The sequence below is a fragment of the Heterodontus francisci genome, chromosome 3 (assembly GCF_036365525.1).
Source record: "Heterodontus francisci isolate sHetFra1 chromosome 3, sHetFra1.hap1, whole genome shotgun sequence".
NCBI lineage: Eukaryota > Metazoa > Chordata > Chondrichthyes > Heterodontiformes > Heterodontidae > Heterodontus > Heterodontus francisci.
Window position 1 is genome coordinate 207,288,448 of NC_090373.1, and position 26,152 is coordinate 207,314,599.

The 26,152-nt window shown below is 44.1% G+C and overlaps 1 protein-coding gene across 1 annotated transcript in view; it reads left to right on the plus strand.

Annotated features, from left to right (window-relative positions):
* znf318 (zinc finger protein 318) overlaps positions 1 to 26,152 on the plus strand; it is a 57,261-nt gene that overhangs the window by 402 nt on the left and 30,707 nt on the right. The window contains exon 2 of the mRNA XM_068028208.1: positions 20,077 to 20,797. Coding sequence (XP_067884309.1) covers positions 20,084 to 20,797 — 714 coding nt within the window. The 5' untranslated portion in view covers positions 20,077 to 20,083. The remainder of the gene's footprint in view (positions 1 to 20,076; positions 20,798 to 26,152) is intronic.

Below are 26,152 nucleotides of genomic sequence, written 5' to 3' on the forward strand. Positions count from 1 at the left end.
CCCCACCCCCCACTCCCCCCCCCCCCCCACTCCCCCCCCCCCCCCACTCCCCCCCCCCCCCCACTCCCCCCCCTCCACTCTCCCCCCCCCTCCACTCTCCCCCCCCTCCACTCTCCCCCCCCTCCACTCTTCCCCCCCCCCCCCTCCACTCTCACCCCACTCCCACCCCACCCCACTCCCACTCCCACTCCCACTCCCCACTCCCCCCCCCCCCCCGGTCCCTCTTTTTTCTTCCCACCCCCCCCCCGGTCCCTCTTTTTTCTTCCCCCCCCCCCCCCCCCCCCCGGTCCCTCTTTTTTCTTCCCCCCCCCCCCCCCCCCCCCGGTCCCTCTTTTCTCTCTCTCCCCCCCCCCCCCCCCCCGGTCCCTCTTTTCTCTCTCTCCCCCCCCCCCCCCCCCCCCCCCCGGTCCCTCTTTTCTCCCCCCCCCCCCCTTTAAAGTGTGGGGGAAAAGGCATTGAAGTGGCTGATTGGCCATGATCATATTGAATGGCGGAGCAGGCTCAAATGGCTGAATGGCCTACTCTAGTGGGCGGCACAGTGGCGCAGTGGTTAGCACCGCAGCCTCACAGCTCCAGGGACCCGGGTTCAATTCTGGGTACTGCCTGTGTGGAGTTTGCAAGTTCTCCCTGTGTCTGTGTGGGTTTTCTCCGGGTGCTCCGGTTTCCTCCCACAAGCCAAAAGACTTGCAAGTTGATAGGTAAATTGGCCATTATAAATTGTCACTAGTATAGGTAGGTGGTAGGGAAATATAGGGACAGGTGGGGATGTTTGGTAGGAAGATGGGATTAGTGTAGGATTAGTATAAATGGGTGGTTGATGTTCGGCACAGACTCGGTGTGCCGAAGGGCCTGTTTCAGTGCTGTATCCATAATCTAATCTAATCTCTTGGTCCTATGTTCCAATTAAAACCTACCTCTTTGATGCTTTTGGTTATTTGACCGAATACCTCCTTTTATTGTTGAGTGTCATATTATTTTATGATGCTCATGTGAAGTTAAGAAGGCAAATGGAATCCTTTCCTTTATTAGTCGAGGTATAGAATATAAGAGCAGGGAGGTTCTGTTGTAACTGTATAAATCATTAGTTAGGCCAACTTGAGTACTGTGTACAGTCTGGTCACCTCATTACAGAAAGGATGTAATTGCACTAGAGACTTACAAGGGTGTTGCCAGACCTGGAAAAATGCAGCTATGAGGAAAGATTGGTTAGGCTGCGGTTGTTCTCCTTGGAACAGAGGAGGCTGAGGGAAGATTTGAGATGTACAAAATTGTGAGGAGCCTGATAGAATGAATAGGAAGGGCCTATTTATCTTAGCAGAGAGATCAGTGCCTAGACGGCATAGATTTAAAGTGATTGGTAGAAAGAGGAGAGATGAGGAAAAGATATTTCACCGAGAGAGTGGTGGGGCTTCTGGAACTCACTGCCTGAAAAGGTGGTAGAGGCAGAAACCCTCAACTGTTTCAAAAGGCATCGGGCTATGCACCTCAAGTTCCGTAATCTGCAGGGCTGCAGACCGAATGCTGGAAGGTGGGATTTGGCTGTGTGGCTCGTTTTTTGGCCAGCACAGACACGATGTGCCGTAAACTTTCTAAGTGCCTTTGGGACTTTTTGTTATAGTAAAAGCACGCTATAAATATACGTTTTGGTGATAGCCAAGGGCATATCAGCTGTTAATTCAGTCTGGGGACTAAGTGAATCCATGTATTTTTATTGGCTGTTATTGGGGCTGTGGAGGCTGGACCACCAGTTTAGGTCCTAAATAAGAGTAGAATAGTTACAACTCCTGAGAGGGTTTGGTGCATTACAGTGGCTCAGTTGGGAAGTGTGTGCCACCTTATCAGCATCACTTTTTGGTTCTGGGAGTATCCAGTCATTGGCCTGCATTTTGTGGTTGTAATAGTGGAGCTTCAGTTTGCCATCATTACAACTATGAAACTGACAGCCACTGTCTGGCATCCACACAGGCGCAGTTCATTGCGCAAATCCAGAAGTTGCTGCTGTTCATTTGCTGCTCAACACTGCTGAAGTCCCAACGGATGGAAATCTTTAGAGATCACTTGATTTGGCATTGACGCCTGCATTCATGCTTATTAGTCTCACTATAAAACACTTGAAAAAGTTCTGCTTTGTTAAATGAGGTGTAACTGTAATTTTCTTGGTTTAAGTCCCACTCCAGGACGTGAGCATAAAGGTCAAGGCTGATACTCCAGTGCAGTACTGAGATTTCTGCACTTTCGGAGATGCCATCTTTCAAATGAAACGTTAAACCGAGGCCCCGTCTGCTGTAATGTAAAATATAAAGCAAAATACTGCAGATGCGAGAAATCTGAAATAAAAACAGAAAATGCGTGTCAGGCAGCATCCATAGAGAGAATAAGAGTTATTATCTGCTCTGTCTCGGATGGATTTAAAAGATCCCATAACACTATTTCAAAGCAGAGCAGAGAAGTGTGCTGGCTAATGTTTATCCCTCAATCAAGGTCATAAAAACAGACTATCTGATCATTATCACCATTGCTCTTTGTGGGAGCTTGCTGTGTGAAAATTGACTGCTGCATTTTCCACATTACAACAAAAGTACTTCATTGATTGTAAAACGCTTTGAGATTTCTGGTGGTCATGAAAGGTGCTATATAAATGCAAGTCTTTTTAATGGCGTACTACCAAGTCACAATTACTGATGAACAATTTTTCTGACCCTCAAAACTAATTTTATATTTGTAGAATGCTACATTCCTCTAATAATTCCATAGGCTTTTAAATATCTTTTAAAGTTTGATATTTCAGCTTCTACCTTAATCCCATGTGCATGCCTCAATTCTTATTTTGCTTTCTTTAATTTGAAGCATAATCAGTGCATTTTACTTCAGGGTTTGCTGTCTGAGAATTCTTCTGCTTACCTGTTTGATGGCATCATTGTTGCAGGATGCTGGATGGTGATCCCATATAGTTAGTGCCAGAATCATTGCTGGGAAAGTTGAAATCCATGCCATAGATATTGCAAAATCTTTGCGAGCAGCTTTTTTCGAGGTCAGTGGTGAGTGTCATCAGTTCGCTGCAGACTACAAATTGTGGGCTAACGTGTCCCCTATGATCTAGCGAGACCCAAATGTAGTAATGAACAAACATTGCTGCATTAATTACTGGGTCTTTTGCGTGCTGCGATATGATTTGCAAGTTCCCCTCCAAGCCCCACACCATTCTGTTTTGGAGCTATTTGCTGTTCTTTCACTGTCTTTGGGTCAAAATCCTGGAACTCGCTCCTAACAGCACTGTGGGTGTACCTACACACACCACATGGACTGCAGCGGTTCAAGAAAGCAGCTCACCACCAATTCTTGGTCAGTTCGGGATAAGCAATGAATGCTGGCCTTCCCAGAGACGCCCACATCCCATGAAAAAATTGTCTCCAAGGTAAACTTCAATATATATTCGATCAGCCAGACACAGATTTTATATTGAGACAGATTACACATATTGCGCAAACTTATGAATATGGGCCTAAGGTTGTAATTTTCGGCCCTGAAAAGTGCCTGGTCTGCCTCAAATTATCCTGGAAGGGTAATGTATCCCAAAAATTTGAGCAACTGGTAAAGCTTACTGTTTCACGCTGCTACTATGCAGTAGCAACACGTGTGGTGTTCGCCACTAACATAATGCTGCCATCCAGCCAAAAAGACGTCCTGCCTATCGCACAAATGAGTAATGTGATATATGGGTTTCACTGCCAGTGTGATGCTAGGTATATAGGCCGTAAGGCACAAAGACTGGCGGATTGTATCAAGCAACATGTCTCTTCTGTTCGCAACAAGCCAGGTACAGGCTGTACCCAACCAAGGTGTCCAACATTCGATGTGGTTCCGCAATGGGACAACGTTTGCTAAATAATCCGCAGTGTGCTAAAAATTACACTGACAACCAATTTAAGATTGTTTTTCAGAGCATGACAGGATCCCCTTTTTATTTTCAGCTATTCTTTTTTTCTTTTATTTTTCATCATTTGTTTTTCTTTCATTTTGTTTTATCATTCATTTTTTTACCATGTGCCTACCCACTTTTTTTTTTATCATGTTTGTGTTTTGGGCCAGATTGTTCTATTTTTCTGTTAATTGACACCCTCTCTGCACTAACACTTTGTCTTTCAGCACACCATTACCATACTGTTTGCCTTTGTTCCATGACCTCTGGTCAGTTATTCTCTGTGACCTTGTCCTATCAACACCTCTTTTGTTTTCTCTTGCTCCACCCCTGCTTTATTTGCTTAAAACCTGTTACATTTTTAGCCTTTGCCAGTTCTGATGGTCACTGACCTGAAACGTTAACTCTGTTTCTCGCTCCACAGATGCTGCCAGACCTGCTGAGTATTTCCAGCATTTCTTGTTTTTATTTCAGATTTCCAGCATCTGCAATATTTTGTTTTTATTTAAGATTGTCAGTAGGGCTCGCAGTGTGGCGCATTTGCACGTACTGGAAGCTACATATATTAGGGCCCTGTTCTTTGCAGACACAAAGAACACAGTGGGCGGCGCAGTGGTTAGCACTGCAGCCTCACAACTCCAGCGACCCGGGTTCGGTTCTGGGTACTGCCAGTGCGGAGTTTGCAAGTTCTCCCTGTGACCGTGTGGGTTTCCGCCGGGTGCTCCGATTTCCTCCCACAGCCAAAGAGTTGCAGGTTGATAGGTAAATTGACCATTGTAAATTGCCCCTAGTGTAGGTAGGTGGTAGGGGAATATAGAGAATGGTGGAGATGTGGGAGGGAATATGGGATTAATGTAGGATTAGTATAAATGTGTGGTTGTTGGTCGGCACAGACTTGGTGGGCCGAAGGGCCTGTTTCAGTGCTGTATCTCTCTATGACTCTAACATGTACATGCGTTGCGCCTGTTGCAGCTGAACAAAATAAGTGACAGCCATTTGCTGGTTCATTACTCAGGGCAATGCCTTGACCAATCAGAGTCAAGCTGCCTGGTTTAAATTTCAAACAAAGTTAAGTGTCAGTTATCTAAACTGTGCATTCTCTGTGGCAACGCCTCTACCAGAGTTCACTTGCCTACCAATCAGTACTCGCTTTTCATACAGTATAAGTTGTTGTTTTCACTGCAGTTGGTTATTGCGTATTGTCCTGATGAGTGCAAGACAGAAAGCTTCGGCAACATGTCTCTATTTTCAGCAATTCTCAATCAAATTAGTTAAACACAATTTTCCCTTAACATGGGCGGCGCACTCTTAGCATCGCAGCCTCACAGCTCCAGCGACCTGGGTTCAATTCTGGGTGCTGCCTGTGCGGAGTTTGCAAGTTCTCCCTGTGACCGTGTGGGTTTTCGCCGGGTGCTCCGGTTTCCTCCCACAGCCAAAGACTTGCAGGTTGATAGGTAAATTGGCCATTATAAATTGCCCCTAGTATAGGTAGGTGGTAGGGGAATATAGAGAAGGTGGGGATGTGGTAGGAATATGGGATTAGTTTAGGATTAGTATAAATGGGTGGTTGATGGTTGGCACAGACTCGGTGGGCCGAAGGGCCTGTTTCAGTGCTGTATCTCTAAATAAATCCATGTTGGCTTTCCTTAATTAATCCATTCTTGCCCAAATGACAGTTCAGGACAAAATTAAGAATCGAAAAGCTTTCCCAGCACTGAGGTTAAAGTGACTAGCCTGTAGTTGCTGGATTTATCCTTATGCCCTTTCTTGAACAAAGGTGAGCATTTGCAATTCTCCGGTCCTCTAGCACTGCCCCCGTATCGAAGGAGATTTGTAAGATTATGGCCAGTGCCTCTGCAGTTTCCATTCTTTCTTCCTTCTATCCTCAGATGCCTCTGATCTGGTCCTGGTGACTTATCGACTTTAAGTACAGCCTATCTTAATACCTCCTCTTTATGAATTTTTAGCCCATCCAGTGTCTCAACTGCCTCCTCTCCCTACAACTTTGGCAATATTTTCCTTGGCAAACACAGATGCAAAGCAGTCATTGAGTACCTCTGCCTCCATATGTGGATCCCATTTTTGGTCCCTATTCGGCCCCACTCCTCCTTTAACCACGGTTTTATTATTTATATGCCTATAGAAGACTTTTGCATTCCTTTTTATGTTAGCTGCCTGTCTCTTATACTCTGTCTTTGCTGCTCTTATTTTTTTGCTCCCTTCCCCTCTGAACTTTCTATATTCAACTTGGTTCTCACTTGTATTATCAATCTGACATCTGTCAAATGCACCAATTTTTAGCTTCCTCTTACTATGTGTCTCTTTTGTCATCCAGGGAGTTCTGGTTTTGTTTGTCCTACCTTTTCCCCCTCATGGGAATATATCTTGTCTCTTACCCAAACTTATCTCCTCTTTAAAGGCAGCCCATTGTTCATCTACAGATTTTTCCAGCCAATTTTTGATTCCAGTTCACCTGGGTCCGATCAGTTATCACCCCATTAAAGTTGGCCCTCCTCCAATTAATTATTTTTACTCTGGGTTGCTCCTTGTCCTTTTCCATAGCCAAACGAAACCTTATGATGCAATGATCACTGGCTGTCAAATCTTCCACTTCTGACACTTGATCCACTTCCCCCACCCCATTCCCCAAACCCAGATCCAGCAATGCCTCCTTCCTCATTGCACTGGAAACATACTGATCTACAAAATTCTCCTGAACACACTTCAAAAACTCTTCCTCCTTCCTCTGCCCTTTAAATTATTACTATCCCAGTCTGTATTAGGATAATTAAAGTACCCGATTATAAATACTCCAACGATTTTGAATCTCTAATTCCCTACAGATTTGTTCCTCGATATCTTTGCCACTAGTTGAAGACTTGTAGCGTATACCCAGTAGTGTAATGGTACTTGTATTGTTTCTTAGCTCTAACCAAATATAAGCATTTTCTTATACTGTGATGCATGCCACAGCCTCCAATACCTTAAACTTCTAAGTCTTAAAATCGAACATGCTCTGGTAAAACAGGTTTCCTGCAAAATATTGTTCCAAATTCTTTAAAGTTGTCTGCAAACAAAGCATATTGGTTGTCTGCATCTCCTAATTATGGTAGATCAGTAGCCATGCACAGAAGTCTGCATTTCTCATCTTTGACAGTGATTTGGAAATCTGTGATTGAATATAGAATCAAAGAAAAATTATGGCACAGAGGGAGGCCATTCAGCCCATTGTGTCTGCACCTGCCGACAAAACTAGCCGCCCAATCTGATGCCACCTGCCAGCACCAGGTCTGTAGCCTTGCAGGTTACAGCACTTCAGGTGCATGTCCAGGTATCTTTTAAAAGAGTTGAGGGTTTCTGCCTCCACCACCGTTCCTGGCAGTGAATTCCAGACACCCACCACCATCTGGGTGAAAAAGTTTTTCCTCATGTCCCCTCTAATCCTTGTACCAATCACCTTAAATCTGTGTCCCATGGTAATTGACCTCTCCACTAGGGGCAACAGCTGCTTCCTGTCTACTGTATCTAGGCCCCTCATAATTTTGTACACCTCGCCCCTCAGCCTCCTCTTCGAAGGAAAACAACCTTAGCCGATCCAATCTTTCCTCAAAGCTGTAACTTTCAAGCCCTGGCAACATTCTTGCAAATCTCCTCTGTACTCTCTCCAGAGCAATTATGTCCTTCCTGTAATGTGATCAGAACTGTGCACAACACTCCAGCTGTGGTGTAATCAGCATTTTATACAGTTCCAGCAGTTACATCCCTGCTTTTGTATTCTATAACTTGGCCAATAAAGGAAAGTATTCCTGTGTAGGGCGGCGCAGTGGTTAGTACCACAGCCTCACAGCTCCAGCGACCCGGGTTCAGTTCTAGGTACTGCCTGTGCGGAGTTTGCAAGTTCTCCCTGTGACCGCCTGGGTTTCCACCGGGTGCTCCGGTTTCCTCCCACAGCCAAAGACTTGCAGGTTGATAGGTAAATTGGCCATTGTAAATTGCCCCCAGTGTAGGTAGGTGGTAGGAGAATGGTGGGGATGTGGTAGGAAATGTGGGATCAATTAGGATTAGTATAAATGGGTGGTTGGTAGGCACAGACTCGGTGGGCCGAAGGGCCTGTTTCAGTGCTGTAGCTCTAAATAAATAAATAAATATGCCTCCTTCACTTTATTTACCTGTGCTGCCACCTTCAGGGACCTGTGGACATGCACTCCAGACATGTCCCAGACACTGCCATCACCATCCCCGGGTATGTCCTGTCCCACCGGCAGGACAGAACCACCAGAGGTGGTGGCACAGTGGTATACAGTAGGGAGGGAGTTGCCCTGGGAGTCCTCAACATCAACTCTGGACCCCATGAAGTCTCATGGCATCAGATCAAACATGGACAAGGGAACCTCCTGCTGATTGCCACCTACCGCCCTCCCTCAGCTGATGAGTCAGTACTCCTCCATGTTGAACAGCACTTGGAGGAAGCACTGAGGGTGGCGAGGGCACAAAATGTACTCTGAGTGGGGGACTTCAATGTCCATCACCAAGAGTGGCTCGGTAGCACCACTACTGACAGAGCTGGCCGAGTCCGAAAGGACATAGTTGCTAGACTGGGTATGCGGCAGGTGGTGAGGGAACCAACAAGAGGGGAAAACATACTTGATCTCGTCCTCACCAATCTGCCTACCGCAGATGCATCTGTCCATGACAGTATTGGTAGGAGTGACTACCTCACTACCGGGGTGGCACAGTGGTTAGCACTGCAGCCTCACAGCTCCAGGGACCCGGGTTCGATTCTGGGTACTGCCTGTGTGGAGTTTGCAAGTTCTCCCTGTGTCTGCGTGGGTTTTCTCCGGGTGCTCCGATTTCCTCCCACAAGCCAAAAGACTTGCAAGTTGATAGGTAAATTGGCCATTATAAATTGTCACTAGTATAGGTAGGTGGTAGGGAAATATAGGGACAGGTGGGGATGTTTGGTAGGAATATGGGATTAGTGTAGGATTAGTATAAATGGGTGGTTGATGGTCGGCACAGACTCGGTGGGCCGAAGGGCCTGTTTCAGTGCTGTATCTCGAATCTAATTGTTCAACAATCATTGAGACGAAGTCGCGTCTTCACATTGAGGATACCCTCCATCGTGTTGTGTGGCTCGACCACCGTGCGAAATGGGATAGATTTCGAACAGATCTAGCAATGCAAAACTGGACATCCAAGAGGTGCTGTGGGCCATCAGCAGCAGCAGAATTGTACTCAACAACAATCTGTAACCTCATGGCCCGGCATATCCCCCACTCTACCGTTACCATCAAGCCAGGTTCAATGAAGAGTGCAGGAGGGCGTGCCAGGAGCAGCACCAGGCATACCTCAAAATGAGGTGTCAACCTGGTGAAGCTACAACACAGGACTATCTGCGTGCCAAACTGCGTAAACAGCATGCGATAGAGCTAAGCGATCCCAGAACCAGCAGATCAGATCTAAGCTCTGCAGTCCTGCCACATCCAGCCGTGAACGGTGGTGGACAATTAAACAACTAACTGGAGGAGGTGGCTCCACAAATATCCCCATCCTCAATGATGGGGGAGCCCAGCACATCAGTGCGAAAGATAAGGCTGAAGCATTTGCAACAATCTTCAGGCAGAAATGCCGAATTGATGATCCATCTTGGCCTCCTCCTGAAGTCCCCAGCATCACAGATGCCAGTCTGCAGCCAATTCAGTTCACTCCACGTGATATCAAGAAACGACTGAAGGCACTGGATACTGCAAAAGCTATGGGCCCTAACAATATTCCGGCAATAGTATTGAAGACCTGTGCTCTAGAACTTGCCGCGCCCCTAGCCAAGCTGTTCCAGTGCAGCTACAACACTGGAATCTACCCTGCAATGTAGAAAATTGCCCAGGTATGTTCTGTACACAAAAAGCAGGACAAGTCCAACCCGGCCCATTACCGCCCCATCAGCCTACTCTCAATCATCAGTAAAGTGTCATTAACAGTGCCATCAAGTGGCACTTGCTGAGCAATAACTTGCTCAGTGACGCTCAGTTTGGGTTCCGCCAGGGCCACTCGGCTCCTGACCTCATTACAGCCTTGGTTCAAACATGGACAAAAGAGCTGAACTTGAGGTGAGGTGAGAGTGACTGCCTTGGACATCAAGGCAGCATTTGACCAAGTATGGAATGAAGGAGCCCTAGCAAAACTGAGGTCAATGGGAATCAAGGGGGAAAAACCCTCCACTGGCTGGAGTCATTCCTAGCGCAAAGGAAGATGGTTGTGGTTGTTGGAGGTCAATCATCTGAGCTCCAGGACATCACTGCAGGAGTTCCTAAGGGTAGTGTCCTAGGCCCAACCATCTTCAGCTGCTTCATCAATGGCCTTCCTTCAATCATAAGGTCAGAAGTGGGGATGTTCGCTGATGATTGCACAATGTTCAGCACCATTTGTGACTCCTCAGATACTGAAGCAGTCCGTGTAGAAATGCAGCAAGACCTGGACAATATCCAGGCTTGGACTGATAAGTGGCAAGTAACATTCACGCCACACATGTGCCAGGCAATGACCATCTCCAACAACAGAGAATCTAACCATCTCCCCATGACATTCAATGGCATTACCATCGCTGAATCCCCCACTATCAACATCCTAGGCTACCATTGACCAGAAACAGAGCTGGAGTAGCCATATAAATACCGTGGCTACAAGAGCAGGACAGAGGCTCGGAATCCTGAGGCAAGTAACTCACCTCCTGACTCCCCAAAGCCTGTCCACCATCTACAAGGCACAAGTCAGGAGTGTGATGGAATACTCTCCACTTGCCTGGATGGGTGCCGCTCCAACAGCACTCAAGAAGCTCGACACCATCCAGGACAAAGCAGCCCGCTTGATTGGCACCCAATCTACAAACATTCACTCCCTCCACCACCGACGAACAGTGACAGCAGTGTCTACCATCTACAAGATGCACTGCAGCAACACACCAAGGCTCCTTAGACAGCACGTTCCAAACCGGCGACCTCTACCAACTAGAAGGACAAGGGCAGCAAATGCATGGCAACACCACCTGCAAGTTCCCCTCCAAGTCACACACCATCCTGACTTGGAACTATATCACCGTTGCTTCACTGCCGCTGGGTCAAAATCCTGGAACTCACTTCCTAACAGCACTGTGGGGATACCTACCCCAAATGGACTGCAGCAGTTCAAGAAGGCAGCTCACCACCACCTTCTCAAGGGCAATTAGGGATGGGCAATAAATGCTGGCCTGACCAACGATGCCCACATCCCATAAATGAATAAAAAAAACTCCAAGGTCTCTCACTTCTTCTACCCCTCTCAATATCCTCCCATTTATTGTGTATTCCTTTGCTTTGTTTGCCTTCTCCAAATGCATTACCTCACACTTCTCTGGATTGAATTCCATTTGCTACTTTTCCACCCACTCAACCAAACCATTAATTTCATTCTGGAGTCTGCGGCTACCCTCTTCACGATCAACTACACGGCCAATTTTTGTGTCATCAGCAAATTTCCCAATCATGCATCCCACATTTAAGTCCAAATCTTTTATATGTACCATAAACAGCAATATGATGCTTCTGTCTATTTCAAGTTAACGTGGTAGATATTTCATTGTGCTTTCCCTGCTTGTGAAGACCATAGCAGCCTGTCTTTTTCATGTCTGAGCAAATGGCTTTTTTATGGGAAATATGTGATCTTAGTTTTTAACCCATTACATGCTGTTCCTAGCAGTACAAAATGCAAATTTAAAAAGTCAGCACAATTCCTACTTTGTCAGTCAAGTTAAGCCATATAGTCCAGTAAAATTATGGGTTCATACCTAGATTTGAAGGAGTAACAGTTGGTCTCCCTACCACTAGTCAGGAAAAGGGGTGCCAGTAGTCATCTGGCTTGCTGCCTCTGATTGCAATCCAGTGATCCTTGCTGGGTAGTGTGCATGGAGACAACAAATTTAGACTGAATTAGGCTTGAATGTTGAGCAAATCACCACTGAAAGGACTGTGGACACTATGTAGACATGCATGTAAAGTATGGCCACTTGGATGCAATGTTAGAGAGCTCTGGTATCAATGGTATCAATTGTATTTCAGCATACATCAACTTCAGGAGGGGGGATATTTGGGAAGAACATTTTAGAAAAAAAATTTTGGTACAAGAGAACATTTGTTTTTCAGCTATTTATTATTTCCCTATTAAGTGGTTGCTCTGCACTATATATAATCTCACCAAGGTGATGTGATTGAACACGTGTCAAGTGTCAGCAATGCTGAGAAGTCATTGAGCAAACCCGAGAGTGATGCCTTCCCTATCTGCAAAAGATCCTCAAATTCCACTTGTGCTTTGCCCCTCTCCTGCAGGCACAGACAGCTGATGGGCGACATATCTGCAGGCATCATAAGTCCTCCATTTCCTCATCCAAGTGGCCATTCTTCATGGGCGAGCCTGGAAAATGAGAGTTTGGGTTGGGGGGCATCATAGCAGACTTCAGTTTTATACTCATTCACTATCCACACAACAGCTTGCATTTAAATGCAATCTACTCCTGATAATTCCAAGTTGTTTTTGCATTAAAAGAATATAACTGAGGTGTACAAAAGTATGAGGGGCATAGATAGGAAGAAACTTTTTCCCTTAGCGGTGGTGTCAATAACGAGGGGGCATAGATTTAAGGTAAGGGGCAGGAGGTTTAGAGGGAATTAGAGGAAAACATTTTTCACCCAGAGGGTGGTTGGAATCTGGAACACACTGCTTGAAGGGGTGGTCGAGGCAGGAACCCTCACAACATTTAAGAAGTAATAAGATGAGTACTTGAAACATCATAACATACAAGGATATGTGCCAAGTGCTGGAAAATGGGATTAGAATAGATGGCCGGCACGGACACGATGACTCTAATTACCCAGTAGTTCAAAATAAATATTAATAATAGGAAAGTGGTAATTGTTCTTATTACAGATTAACTGAATTTGACTTTGTGTCTTCAAATTAAGAGGAATGGATTGTCATGTCTTTAATATCCTAAGATGATTTGTAGATGAATAGATAAGAGAAGGAACTCTGAGCTATTCAGGAAGAGTTTAGGAGTCATTGAGTTGCTGATCAAAATTCAATGTACTTGTAGGGGTGGTGGGGGGAATGCAGTGCTGAGTTGTAATGCTAACTACTGTATTTTGAAGCACCATTGACCCAGGAATTAATGTGTAGTAAATTTTAGATTCCTGATCTAACATAATATTTCCAGTGTTAGAGTAAAATGATTGGTGATTAGGTCTGAGTGTGTTGATGACCTTTCCTATCTGCCCTAGAAGGGCAATGCTTCCTAGTTTCTACGCTGTGCAACTAATAGGCTTCAACTTTCAACATATGTAAACTTTGAAGTTTTAATTCGTTTCAACTAACAAATACAGAATTTGGTTCTGTAGATTTGTCAAAGTTGTTTTGTTGCTCTGAACATAGGCATCTGTTGACATTGTGGAAAGAGCGGGATTTTTAGCTGCAGCGTGAGGTTCTGGAATTCATTGTGTTCTCTACTAGAACTTCAAATAGTTCAAATTGTAGAATGCAAACTGAACATTTAAAACTCTCCTGGTTATGGGCAACGTTTAATCATCCATGTGGTCTGTAGATGGTGTGTAATTTACTGTGATGCTTTTTTTCTGAACTATATAGAGCATGTGTTATATGATTCTTAAATTCAGTAAATTAGGTTTGTAGTATTTGGTAACATATTAAAAGTGAATGTGAGACATTCTGTTAAATTGAGTAGTTGCAGCAGAGTTTATAAACCTAATGGTCTCAAGTTTGAATCAGAGCCTCAGATAAATATTAGGAATGGGGTCTTCTCAGCCAGGTTATTAGATGAACTATACATACTCTGTGGGCTACCCAGTATGGAACTCGGTCAAACAGATAAGCAAGATCCCAGGCTTGAATCCTGAGTTAATTTAGCTGATCTCAGCTAAGGTAGATGTTGGAATGCTACAGTTAACCTTGATTTTTCAGTGAAGCTTCCTGACCTTTGAATGCTCTCCAGAGATCCCTGCTGCAAAATGGCCAGAGGACTGAGCAGGCTGAATTGTCTACCAGTGCTCATTTAATGAATGAATGGCTATTCGGACAGGTGCTGAAGTCTGTCTAGTATTTTAAATCAAAAATGAACATATTATCCACAGAAGAAGGGAAAAAATTGCATGGGTATAAAAAAAAGATGCATTCACTATTGTGGGGGAGGGAATAAAGTGAAGAAAGAAGTAAAAATCCGGATGTCCCAAAGTGCTTCACAGGCAATGAATCACTTTGAGTTGTTGCTGCTGTTTTGTAGGTAAAAGCAGCAGTCTATTTATTTATTTAGAGATACAGCACTGAAACAGGCCCTTCGGCCCACCGAGTCTGTGCCGACCATCAACCACCCATTTATACTAATCCTACATTAATCCCATATTCCCTACCACATCCGCACAATTCTCCTACCACCTACCTACACTAGGGGCAATTTACAATGGCTAATTTACCTGTCAACCTGCAAGTCTTTGGCTGTGGGAGGAAACTGGACCACCCGGCGGAAACCCACACGGTCACAGGGAGAACTTGCAAACTCTACACAGGCAGTACCCAGAAATGAACCCGGGTCGCTGGAGCTGTGAGGCTGCGATGCTAGCCACTGTTCTGCCCGAAGTCATATGTGTGTTTCACAGTGATGAAATGGATGATCAGTTAACCCAGGACAAAAAACTTTTTTTTCAAAACATGGGTGAATTAATGACAACCAGCATAGATTTGTTAAAGTCGAGTTTGGCAAATTTGAGAGTTTCACTGAAATAATGGAAATGGTTCATAGCCTATAATTTCAAAGTTTGCAGATGACAAAACTTAGAAATGTGGTAAATGATACAATAAGATTTCAAGAGGGCATAGACAATTTGGTGAATTGGGCAGGCGTATGGCAGATTAAATTTAATGACTAGAAGATGCATTTTTGGAAGGTAGAATGAGAGGCTGTATAAGCTAAATGGACAATTTTAATGTGCGTGTAGGAGCAGAGACATCTGGGGATTCGCAATTCTTTGAAGCTGGTAGGACTATTGATAAAGTTGATAAAACATACAGGATCCTTTACTTTGTAATCAGTCATAGAGTACAAAAGCAAGGAAATAATACTAAACTTCCATAAATCACTGGTTAGTCCATTTCTGGGCACCAAACATTAGGAAGGATGTCCAGGCCTTGAGGGTACAGAAGAGATGTTTTAGAATGGTATCGGATGAGGGGTTTCATTTATGTGAAGAGACTAGAGAAGCTGGGCCAGTTCTGATGAAAGGTCACAGACCTGAAATGTTAACTCTGCTTCTCTCTCCACAGATGCTGCCTGACTTGCTGAGTATTTCTCTCACTTTCTGTTTTTATTACTAGAGAAGCTGGGATTGTTCTCAACAGGTTCAGGGGAAATTTAAGAGGTGTTCAAAATTGAGGGGTTTGGCTAAGTAAATAAAACCGAAACTGTTTCCTCTGTCAGGTGGGTTGCTAATCAAAGGTCACAGATTTAAGCTGATTTGCAAAAGAACCAGAGGAAAGAGAATTTATTTTAGTAGTAACTTTCAAAAGGGGATTGGATATATACTTAAAAAGGAAGAATTTGCACGGCTGTGGGAAAGAGCAGGGAACTGGGACTAATTGGATAGCTCTTTCTAATATATCTAAACAAAGGAAACTATGACGGTACTAGGGCAAGTTGGCTGTGGTAGATTAGGAAACTGCATTAAAAGGTTTGATGGTAGACAGGCAATGAGTAGCATTTAAAGAATTAATATACAACAAATATACATTCTTTTGAGGCACAAAAACCCAACAGGAAAAGTGATCCAATTGTGGCTAATGAGATGTTAAAGATGGTATCAAAGCAAGAGGCTGGTAAAATTGCCAAAAAAACTAGTAAGCCTGAGAATTGGGAGCATTTTAGAATTCAGCAAAGGTGGACCAAAAAATTGATGAAGGGAAAATAGAATATGAAAGCAAACTAGCAAGAAACACAAAAATGGACTGTAAAAGCTTCTACACGTATGTAAAAAGGAAAAGATTAGCAAAGACAAATGTGGGCCCATTACAGGCAAAGACAGTGGAATTTATGATAGTGAAAAAGGAACTGGCAGACAAACTAAACAAATACTTAGTGTCTGTCTTAACAGAGGAAAATACAAAAAAAACCCAGAAATACAAAATTTCCAAGGGATTCGCGAGAATGGGGAACTGAAAGAAATTAGTATTAGTAAAAAAAAAAAAGTTGTATTGGGGAAATTAATGGGACTGAAAGTTGGTAATTGCCTGGACATGATGGTCTACATCCCAGAGAGTTGAAAGAGGTGGCTGTAAAGATAGCAGGTGCATTATTTATTTTTATTTAGAGATACAGCACTGAAACAGGCCCTTCAGCCCACCGAGTCTGTGCCGACCAACAACCACCCATTTATACTAACCCTACAGTAACCCCATATTCCCTATCACCTCCTTACACTAGGGGCAATTTACAATGGCCAATTTACCTATCACCTGCAAGTCTTTTGGATGTGGGAGGAAACCGGAGCACCCGGCAAAAACCCACGCAGACACGGGGAGAACTTGCAAACTCCACACAGGCAGTACCCAGAATCGAACCCGGGTCCCTGGAGCTGTGAGGCTGCGGTGCTAACCACTGCGCCACTGTACCGCCTTCCAAAATTCTGTAGATCCTGGAGCGGTCCCTGCAGGTTGGAGGTAGCGATTGTTACCCCACTATTTAAGAAAGGAGGGATTGAGAAAACAGGGAACTACAAACCGGTTAGCCTGACTTCAGTCGTAGGAAAATGGGGTTGGAGTAAGATACTGGCATGGATTGAGAATTGGTTAACGGACAGAAAACAAGCGGGTAAGAATAAATGGGCCATTTTCAGGTTGGCAGGCTGTGACCAGTGCGTTACCGGAAGGATCAGTGCTGGGGCCCCAGCTGTTCACAATCTATATCGATGATTTGAATGTGGGGACCAAATGTAATATTTCCAAATTTGCTGATGAGACAAAACTAGGTGGGAATTTGAGTTGAGGGGATTTCGACAGGCTATGTGGAAAATGTGAAGTTGTCCACTTTGGAAGGAAAAACAAATGCAGAGTATTTCTTAAATGGTGAGAGTTTTTTTTTTATTCGTTTCATGAGATGTGGGTGTCGCTGACCAGGCAGTATATATTCTTCTTCTTCTTCTTTGGCCTCCTTGTCTCGAGAGACAATGGGTGAGCGCCTAGAGGTGGTCAGTGGTGTCATATGCCTATTTCTAATTCCCCTTGAGATGGTGGCGGTGAGCTGCTTTCTTGAACTGCTGCAGTCCATGTGGGGTAGGTACACCCACAGTGCTGTTAGGAAGGGAGTTCCAGGATTTTCACCCAGCAACAAAGGACTGGCAATATCGTTCCAAGTCAGGATGGTGTGTGGTTTGGAGCGGAACTTGCAGGTGGTAGTGTTCCCAAGCATCTTAGTTGAAGGGTCAGTTACGAGGGGACACAAGTTTAAGGTGAGGGGCAGGAGGTTTAAGGGAGATTTGAGGAGGAACTTTTTTACCCAGAGGGTGATGACGGTCTGGAATGCACTGCCTGGGAGGGTGGTAGAGGCGGGTTGCCTCACATCCTTTAAAAAGTGCCTGGATGAGCACTTGGCACGTCATAACATTCAAGGCTGTGGGCCAAGTGCTGGCAAATGGGATTAGGTAGACAGGTCAGATGTCTTTAATGCATCAGTGCAGACTCAATGGGCCGAAGGGCCTCCTCTGCACTGTATTATTCTGTGATCTGCTGCCCTTGTCCTTCTAGGTGGTAGAGGTCGTGGGTTTGGAAGCTGCTGCCTGAGTAACCTTGGTGCGTTGCTGCAGTGCATCTTATAGATGGTACACACTGCTGCCATTGTGCGTCGGTGGTGGAGGGAGTGAACGTTTGTGGACGCGATGCCAATTAAGCAGGTTGCTTTGTCCTGGATGGTGTCAAGCTTCTTGAGCGTTGTTGGAGCTGCACCCATCCAGGCAAGTAGAGAGTATTCCATCACACTCCTGACTTGTGCCTTGTAGATGGTGGACGGGCTTCGGGGGTCAGGAGATGTGTTAATCACTGCAGGATTCCTAGCCTCTGTCCTGCTCTTGTAGCCACAGTATTTATATGGCTACTCCAGTTCAGTTTCTGGTCAGGATGTTGATTGTGGGGGATTCAGCGATCGTAATGCCGTTGAATGTCATGGGGAGATGGTTAGATTCTCTCAATGGAGATGGTCATTGCCTGGCACTTGTGTGGCGCAAATGTTACTTGCCATTTCTCAACCCAAGCCTGGATATTGTCCAGGTCTTGCTGCATTTCTACAAGGACTGCTTCGATATCTGAGGAGCTGTGAATGGTGCTGAGCATTGTGCAATTATCAGCAAACATCCCCACTTCTGACCTTATGATTGAAGGAAGGTCATTGAAGATGGTTGGGTCTAGGACACTACCCTGAGGAACTCCTGCCGGGATGTCCTGGAGCAGTTCCACCATCTACAAGGCACAAGTCAGGAGTGTGATGGAATACTCCACTTGCCTGGATGGGTGCAGTTCCAACAACACCATCCAGGAAAAAGAAACCCACTTAATTGGCACCCCATTGACAAACATTCACTCCCTCCATCACCGATGCACAGTGGCAACAGTGCGTACCATCTGCAAGATGCACTGCAGCAACGCACCAAGGCTACTTCCAAACCTGCAACCTCTACCACCTAGAAGGACAAGGGCAGTAGATGTGTGGGAACACCACCACCTACCTGCAAGATCCCCTCCAAACCACACACCATTCTAACTTGGAACTATGATGCCTTCCTTCACTGTCGATGGGTCAAAATCCTGGAACTCCCGAACAGCACTGTTGGGTGTGAGATTGGAAAGTGTTGATGTCCAAAGGGACCTGGGTGTCCTTGTTCATGAGTCACTGAAAGCGAACATGCAGGTGCAGCAAGAAATTGGGAAGGCAAATGGTATGTTGGTCTTTATTGCAAGGGATTTGATTACAGGAGGAAATAAGCCTTGCTGCAATTGTATAAAGCCTTGGTGAGACTGCACCTAGGATATTGTGTACAGTTTTGATCTCTTTACCTAAGGAAGGATATACTTGCCATAGAGGGAGTGCGCAACATAGGTTCACCAGACTGATTCATGGGATGGCGGGATTGTCATATGAGGAGATATTGAGGAGACTGGGCCTATATCCTCTAGAGTTTAGAAGAATGAGAGGTGATCTCATTGAAGCATACAAAATTCTTACAGGGCTTGACAGTTGATGCAGGAAGGATGTTTCCCCTGGTTGGGGGACAGTCAGAATAAGAGGTAGGCCATTTAGGACTGAGATGAGGAATTTCTTCACTGAGGTAGTGAATCTTGGGAATTCTCTACCCCGAGAGGGTTGTGGGAGGCTCAGTCATTGAGTATGTTGAAGACAGAGATCGATGGATTTCTGGATATTAAAGATAACAAGGGATATGGGGATAGTGCAGGAAAATGGCATTGAGGTAGAAGATCAGCCATGATCTAGTTGAATGGCAGAGCAGGCTTGAGGGACTGGATGGCCTACTCCTATTTCCTTTGTTCAAAAAGCTAATACAGGCATGATTCTAATCATTGTTACTTGAGTGATGAGTTTGGCCAGGACATTGGTAGAACTTTCTCCTCTTCAGAAGTAGTGCTGTGGGATCTGAGCAGGCTGGCAGGGCCTTGGTTTAATGTCTCATCCAAAAGATAGTACCTCTGTCATTGCAGCACTCCCTCAGTACTGCTCTGAAGTGTCAGCCTTGGTGATGTACTCGAGTCCTGGATTGAATCCCTCCTTCAGAATTGACGTCGTTAATACTGAGCCAAGTTGATACTTATATAACTTGAGACTTGTGTTGCTCTAAATTATATGTATTCTTCTCCAGGGCAATAAATGCTGCAGTTACCAGCGATGCTTACATCCCATGAACTAATAATAAAAGTAACCACAGACAACTACTGGTAGCAGTGAGAGGTTTTGCTTGCCAACTATGTTTACTGAAATACTGAGTAGAAGCAGGAAACATCAGTTAGAGTAGGTGGGTGGGTGTTTGTCTTTTATTCTTCTCTAACTTGTTCTTTATGACCAACAGGAATGAAATGGCTGATGGTCTCATTTACAGAAGTCCTTTGCAACAATCCACTCATATGCAGGGAAAATATTCCATCCATGATGACCAACCTCAAGGCTATCGAGGCATGACACATTCTGGTGACACATTCAAACGCCGGCCTGACTATGGATCGCAGTGCTTATCTCGTAGAGAAGAAGGGCGAAGATCAAGTGAACATGATGGAGACAAGTTGAAGAAGATTCCTTACCCCACCTCAAGATCTGATGATCGAGGAAGGGATCCTAAACGTTCACGGCTGGAACATCGTAGCCGCAGCAGGGATCGTCGTAGCAGAGAACGTCGTAGCCGCAGTCCAGAAAGGCACAGGAATTACAGAGCCCGAAGTTCTGACCGGCGACGGAGTCTGTCTCCGACTCGGAATCCAAGCAACAGTCATGCTCAGGAACATTTTTCATACAGCAAAAGTAAAAATGATGAATTTCGTGAGTTGGAAACTGCTCGCAGGAGGAAAGAGCAAGAAGAGAGGATCATAGCAGAAATGTTACCTCCCTCTCAGCGAGAACTCTCAAACCCCACATATGGTCTATCTGAGCATTTTGATAAGAGTATATTAGGCATTCAGCAGTCTCCCAATAGCGGCTATGTTTTGCATAGACCAGATGAGGCCCCACAAATGCCGAAGAAATCTATTCTGAAGAAACGCACTGAACCAGGATTAGAGCCCTCAACGACAATGCAGGTTTGATCTGTTGGATTTTTAAATGGCCTGCAACTTAGTCCTGGTCGTAGAAAAAAAATCTGTATAAATTTTACTTTTTCCTTTGCCACATTTTGTTTTTTAATGTATATGTGCTTTGATATTTTCAGATTTAGTAAAACTTTGAATTAGGTTGCTGTGGCATGATAACTGTATTTGAGGCTGATCTGCAGGTAACAACTTGCCGTCTTTCTCAGCCCACTCCACATACAAAAATCAGTCAAAACTGGAATCGATTACTGGAGGCTGCAATACAATGGGGAGGAAGTGATCCTTCAGTTGTACAGAACCTTGTACCCCATCTGGAGTACTGCGTTTAGTTTTGGGTACCACTCCTCAGAAAGAATGTATTGGCATTGGAAAGGGTGCAGTGCAGTTCCACTGGAAACATAGGGGGCTTAAATGGTTAAATTATGAGAACAGGTTCCGTAATGGTACTGGACTAGTAATTCAGAGGCCCAGAAACATGAAATCAAATCTCACCGCGGCAGCTGGAAGAATTTAAATTCAGTTCATTAATAAATCTGGAATAAGATAATAAGAAATAGGAGCAGGAGTAGGCCACTTGGCCCCTCGAGCCTGCTCCATCATTCTAAGATCATGGCCTTACCTCCACTTTCCTGCTGGGCCCCCACAACCCTTGACTCCCGATAAAATGCTCGTCACATTTATAATCATGAACTTACTGGATTGTTGTAAAATAACAATCTGGTTCACTAATATCATTTGGAGAGGAAATCTGCTGTCCTTAACTGGTCTGGTCTGCATGTGCCTCCACACCCACAGCAATGTGGTTGAGTCTTTTTTGCCCTCTGACATGGTCTAGCATGCCATTCAATTGTAGATGGCTCACCACCATCTGCTCAAGGGCAATTGGAGATGGACAATACATGCTGGCTTTACCAGCAATACTCACAACCCAAGGACAAATTTAAAAAGCTTCAATTTCCTTGAATTTAGAAGATTGAAGGATGATCAAACTGAAGTGTAAAAATGAAAGGATTTAATAAGTAAGCTAGAAACTGTTTTCTTTGGGGGAATGCAGAATGAGGGGGTATAACTTTAAAATTAGAGCCAGGCCTTTCAGGAGTGAAATCAGGAAGCACTTCTTCACATGAAGGGAAGTAGAAATCTGTTACGACCTTCCTCAAAAGCGATAGATTTTGGTTCAATTGAAATTTTCAGGACTGAAATTGCTTGATGTTTGTAGGGTAAGAATGTTGAGGGAAATGAAATAAAAAGGGTAGTTGAAGTTGAGCCCTTATCAGCCATGATCTAATTGAATACCGGAACAATTTTGACCGGTTGCATGGTTTAATCTTGTTTCTATATTTTGTTATGTTCCTATAGTTTTTTTGCGGAATAGGCGGTTTGCGTTTAAGGCTTGCAAAGGATCAGTATTGCTTTAAGAACCAGCAAGCCTCAGGAGTTATATGAAGGTGCGTTTTCGTTGCCTTAGAAACAGCCATTTGGAGACTGTGATTCAAAGGGTGCATTGGAAACAGCCACTGGGAGTGAGTTCTCATGCGATACATTTGTTATAATTCAGTTTTGAACTGGCTTTTAGTTGAAGACAGTTTGTTCTAACAGACAAAGGACACAGCTGTGATGACAGCACCTGGAAAAAGATCTCTCAACCATTTAAACTGAAGGAAGAGGATTTTAGTCTGTTTAATTATTATCTCTCAAAATTCTAAAAAAGTTCAAGCCAAAACACACTGGTAATTTAAATTGAAGAAAGGGAAGTTAGGCTGACAATCTTTTATCCCTCAAAAACCCTAGTCAGATTGATTCTATTGAAAGTCGTTAATTGTTGAAATTCGCTGGAGAAGGAAAGCAACATTCTGTGGGGACTGCGGGCAACAGGACTGTAAATTTGCAAGGACTCTAATTTTTCTATTTTAAATGTTGTTTATATCTTCATAATGTTTAAGAATTTAGTTCTTCTAATTAAATAGTTAATTTGTTGATTTCAAGACACCTGGTTTGGTTAGCCTCATTCGGGGGTTAATAGATGGTACAATTTGGCTGGATCTTTCTTTAATTTGGGAAGTTTTAAATATGTTAGCTGATCTGTGGAGCGACGGGATTGAATTAACAGTGCATTGGTCCCACCACAATCGGAATCGTATATTTTGATTGGGGGCTTTGAGTGGAGCAGTCGGCTGTAACATATTCGTTGGGGGCTTGTTTGCAGATGAATCCTGTTTAATTCGGTGGCTCGCATCTGGGATCAGAATTAGAAAATTTGGAGGGCTGACATTTGGAATCATAGTAATTACTCGTCTCTGGGATAACGTATTTAAATTGGGGTCTTGTGTTTGGCATCAGACTAATTGCTGTCGAGTCTGGCATCTTATCAATTGGAAATTGATTGTTGGGATCCAAATCTGACACTAATTACTAAGAAATTAAAAGAACCAGGTCTCTTGTATAATAAGGTACAGTCTGTACCATTGTTATGGCAGTAGTGGTTGTAGCAGAGTTTTTGGGAAAGCTGAATGTTTCCCTGAGTGACTTGATAACTTTAACTAAGAACAAATTAAAAGAATTGGTCGCGAAATTGGGGTTGGAATTGAAATCAGGTTCCAAAAAAGCAGAGATAATTGGATTGATAGCCGAATATATGGAATTGGTAGTAGATGATAATACAGATGAAGGGCAATGTGAGAGACATGAAGGTAATAGGGTCAAGACTGATGCAGTGGACTTGGCTAGGATTCAGTTAGAAATGAAAAAACTGGAGCTTCAGGAAAAAGAAACAAACTTGAAGCAGAAAAAGAATTAAGAAAACTTGAAATGGAACAGAAGGAAAGAGAAAGAGAGCATTTCAGAGAGAAAGAGAAGAGAGGGAATTTAAGTTAAAAGAGATGGAACTAAGACAAAAGGGTAGTCTTAAATCCAGGGAAAATTCAGGTCGGGAAGAATCTGAATTTAGATCAGGACCCAACGAGAAGTGGTTTAAATTTATACAGACTTTTCCTAAGTTCGAGGAAAGGGACGTGGAGGTATTTTTCATATCTTTTGGAAAAAAATAGCCAAACAGATGAAATGGCTAAAAGAAAGCTGGACATTGCTCATGCATGAAACTTATGCCATGCTTTCTGAAGAGGCTTCTGCAGATTATGAGATGTCAAAAAAAGGCTATTGTTGCTGCGTATGAGTTAGTCCCTGAAGCTTACTGTCAAAGTTTAGGAACTTAGAGATTGACTGGGCAGACATATTTAGAATTTGAGAGGGTGAAGCAAATGAATTTCGACCATTGGATACAGGCAATAAAGATAGAAACCACATATGAGAACCTTTGAGAATTGATTCTCTTCGAAGAGTTTAAAAACTCCATTCCTTCAGTAGTGAGAACTCATAGGTAACCTGAAAGTTTTGAAAGCTAGGCAAGCAGCGGAGATTGCTGATGATTTTGAGCTTGTGAATAAGCCAACCTATTTTGTCCGTCACCCCCATAAACCCGAGAAGGATAGAAAGTGGGAGAGTGAAAGGAGGGCAAGTAGCCGGGGGCAAGAAGGAACCTTTGGGAATGCCCCAGGTTCACCACCTCAGGTCAGAATGGAAGGTGCTGAGGGTAGAAATGAGGTTCGCAAGCCAAAGTGGTGTTATTGCAACAAAGCAGGTCATCAGAGTGCTGGAAATTGCGAGGCAACCCCATAGGACTTGTTGGGGTACACTAAGTTAGTGCAGAGGAAAAGACTCTGACGGAGAGTATAGCAGACCAGGGTATAGTTTTAACAACAACTGTGAATGTGAAACCAGATACTAAAACTAAAAGGAGTGTAGAGGTTAAGAATAAAATACCTGAGAGTTATAATGAATTTTTGTCAAAGGAGAGAGTAATTCTGTATCCTGTAGGTGAGGCAGGAAAACCTATCATTATACTCAGGGATACAGGAGCAGCCCAAACACTCTTGCTGGAGAAAGATATGAGATTTCCACCAGAGAGCGCCTTGAATGCTAAAGTTTTAGTTAATGGAATTGGCAGGGATTGTATACCCGTATATATTTGTATAAAGTATGCCTAGAGAGTGACTTAATAGCTGCGATAATAACTGTAGGTGTTGACGACACTTTACCAGTAAAGGGAATTTATCAACTCCTAGGAAATTATTTGGCAGGACCAAAAATATCAGTTCCTTCAATGGTTATAGAGTTAGCATGTGAAATTAAGGAAACTGAGCAATTACAGGAACAAGTTCCGGGAATATTTCTGCTTGTGTAGTTACCCAAGCAACGGGTAAACAGGATCCATTGTTGGAAGTAAAAGGGGCACCACAAATGGATAATAAGGCATCTGAAACCTTATTTGGGGATTTAGCTAATCCAAATGAGACGTTTAACGGATCGTCTATCCTGGCAGCACAGCAAGCTGATTCAGAGATCTACCAAATGGTACAGACGGCTCTGTCAGAAGCTGAGGTGAAAAGAGTTCGGGAAAGCTATTATATGGCAAACGGGGTTTTGAGGAATTGAGACTGCCTCATAGACCTGCCGACGAAGACTGGACAGTTGTTAGATAGCAGTACCACCTAAATATTGCCACGGATTATTAAGGTTGGCTCACGACATTCCTTTTTCAGGACATAGGGGAATTCGGAAGACCAAAATCACACATAAGCAAACATCATTACTGGCCAGGTCTTACAAAGGATGTGAGATAATTTTGTAGGACATGCCGTACCTGTCAATTGGTGGGAAAACCACAACCTGTCATAAAACCAGGGGATGAGGTGTTAGTGTTGTTACCGTCACAGGGAGAACCAGTGGAAGCACGGTTCATGGATGTCTTGCTGCAATTATGCAGGGCCTTGTTGAGGCCGCACCTGGAATATTGTGTGCAGTTTTGGTCGTCTTATCTGAGGAAGGATGTTCTTGCTATAGAGGGAGTGCAGCGAAGATTTACCAGACTGATTCCTGGGATGGCGGGACTAACGTATGAGGAGAGATTGAGTCAGTTAGGATTATATTCGCTGGAGTTCACAAGAGTGGGGGAGGATCTCATAGAAACCTATAAAATTCTAACAGGACTTGACAGGTTAGATGCAGGAAGGATGTTCCCGATGGTGGGGGAGTCCAGAACCAGGGGTCATAGTCTAAGGATACAGGGTAAACCATTCTGGACTGAGATGAGGAGAAATTTCTTCACCCAGAGAGTGGTGAGCCTGTGGAATTCTCTACCAGAGAAAGCAGTTGAGGCCAAAACATTGTATGTTTTCAAGAAGGAGTTAGATATAGCTCTTGGGTTAAAGGGATCAAAGGATTATGGGGCAAAAGCGGGAACAGGTTACTGAGTTGGATGATCAGCCATGATCATAATGAATGGCGGAG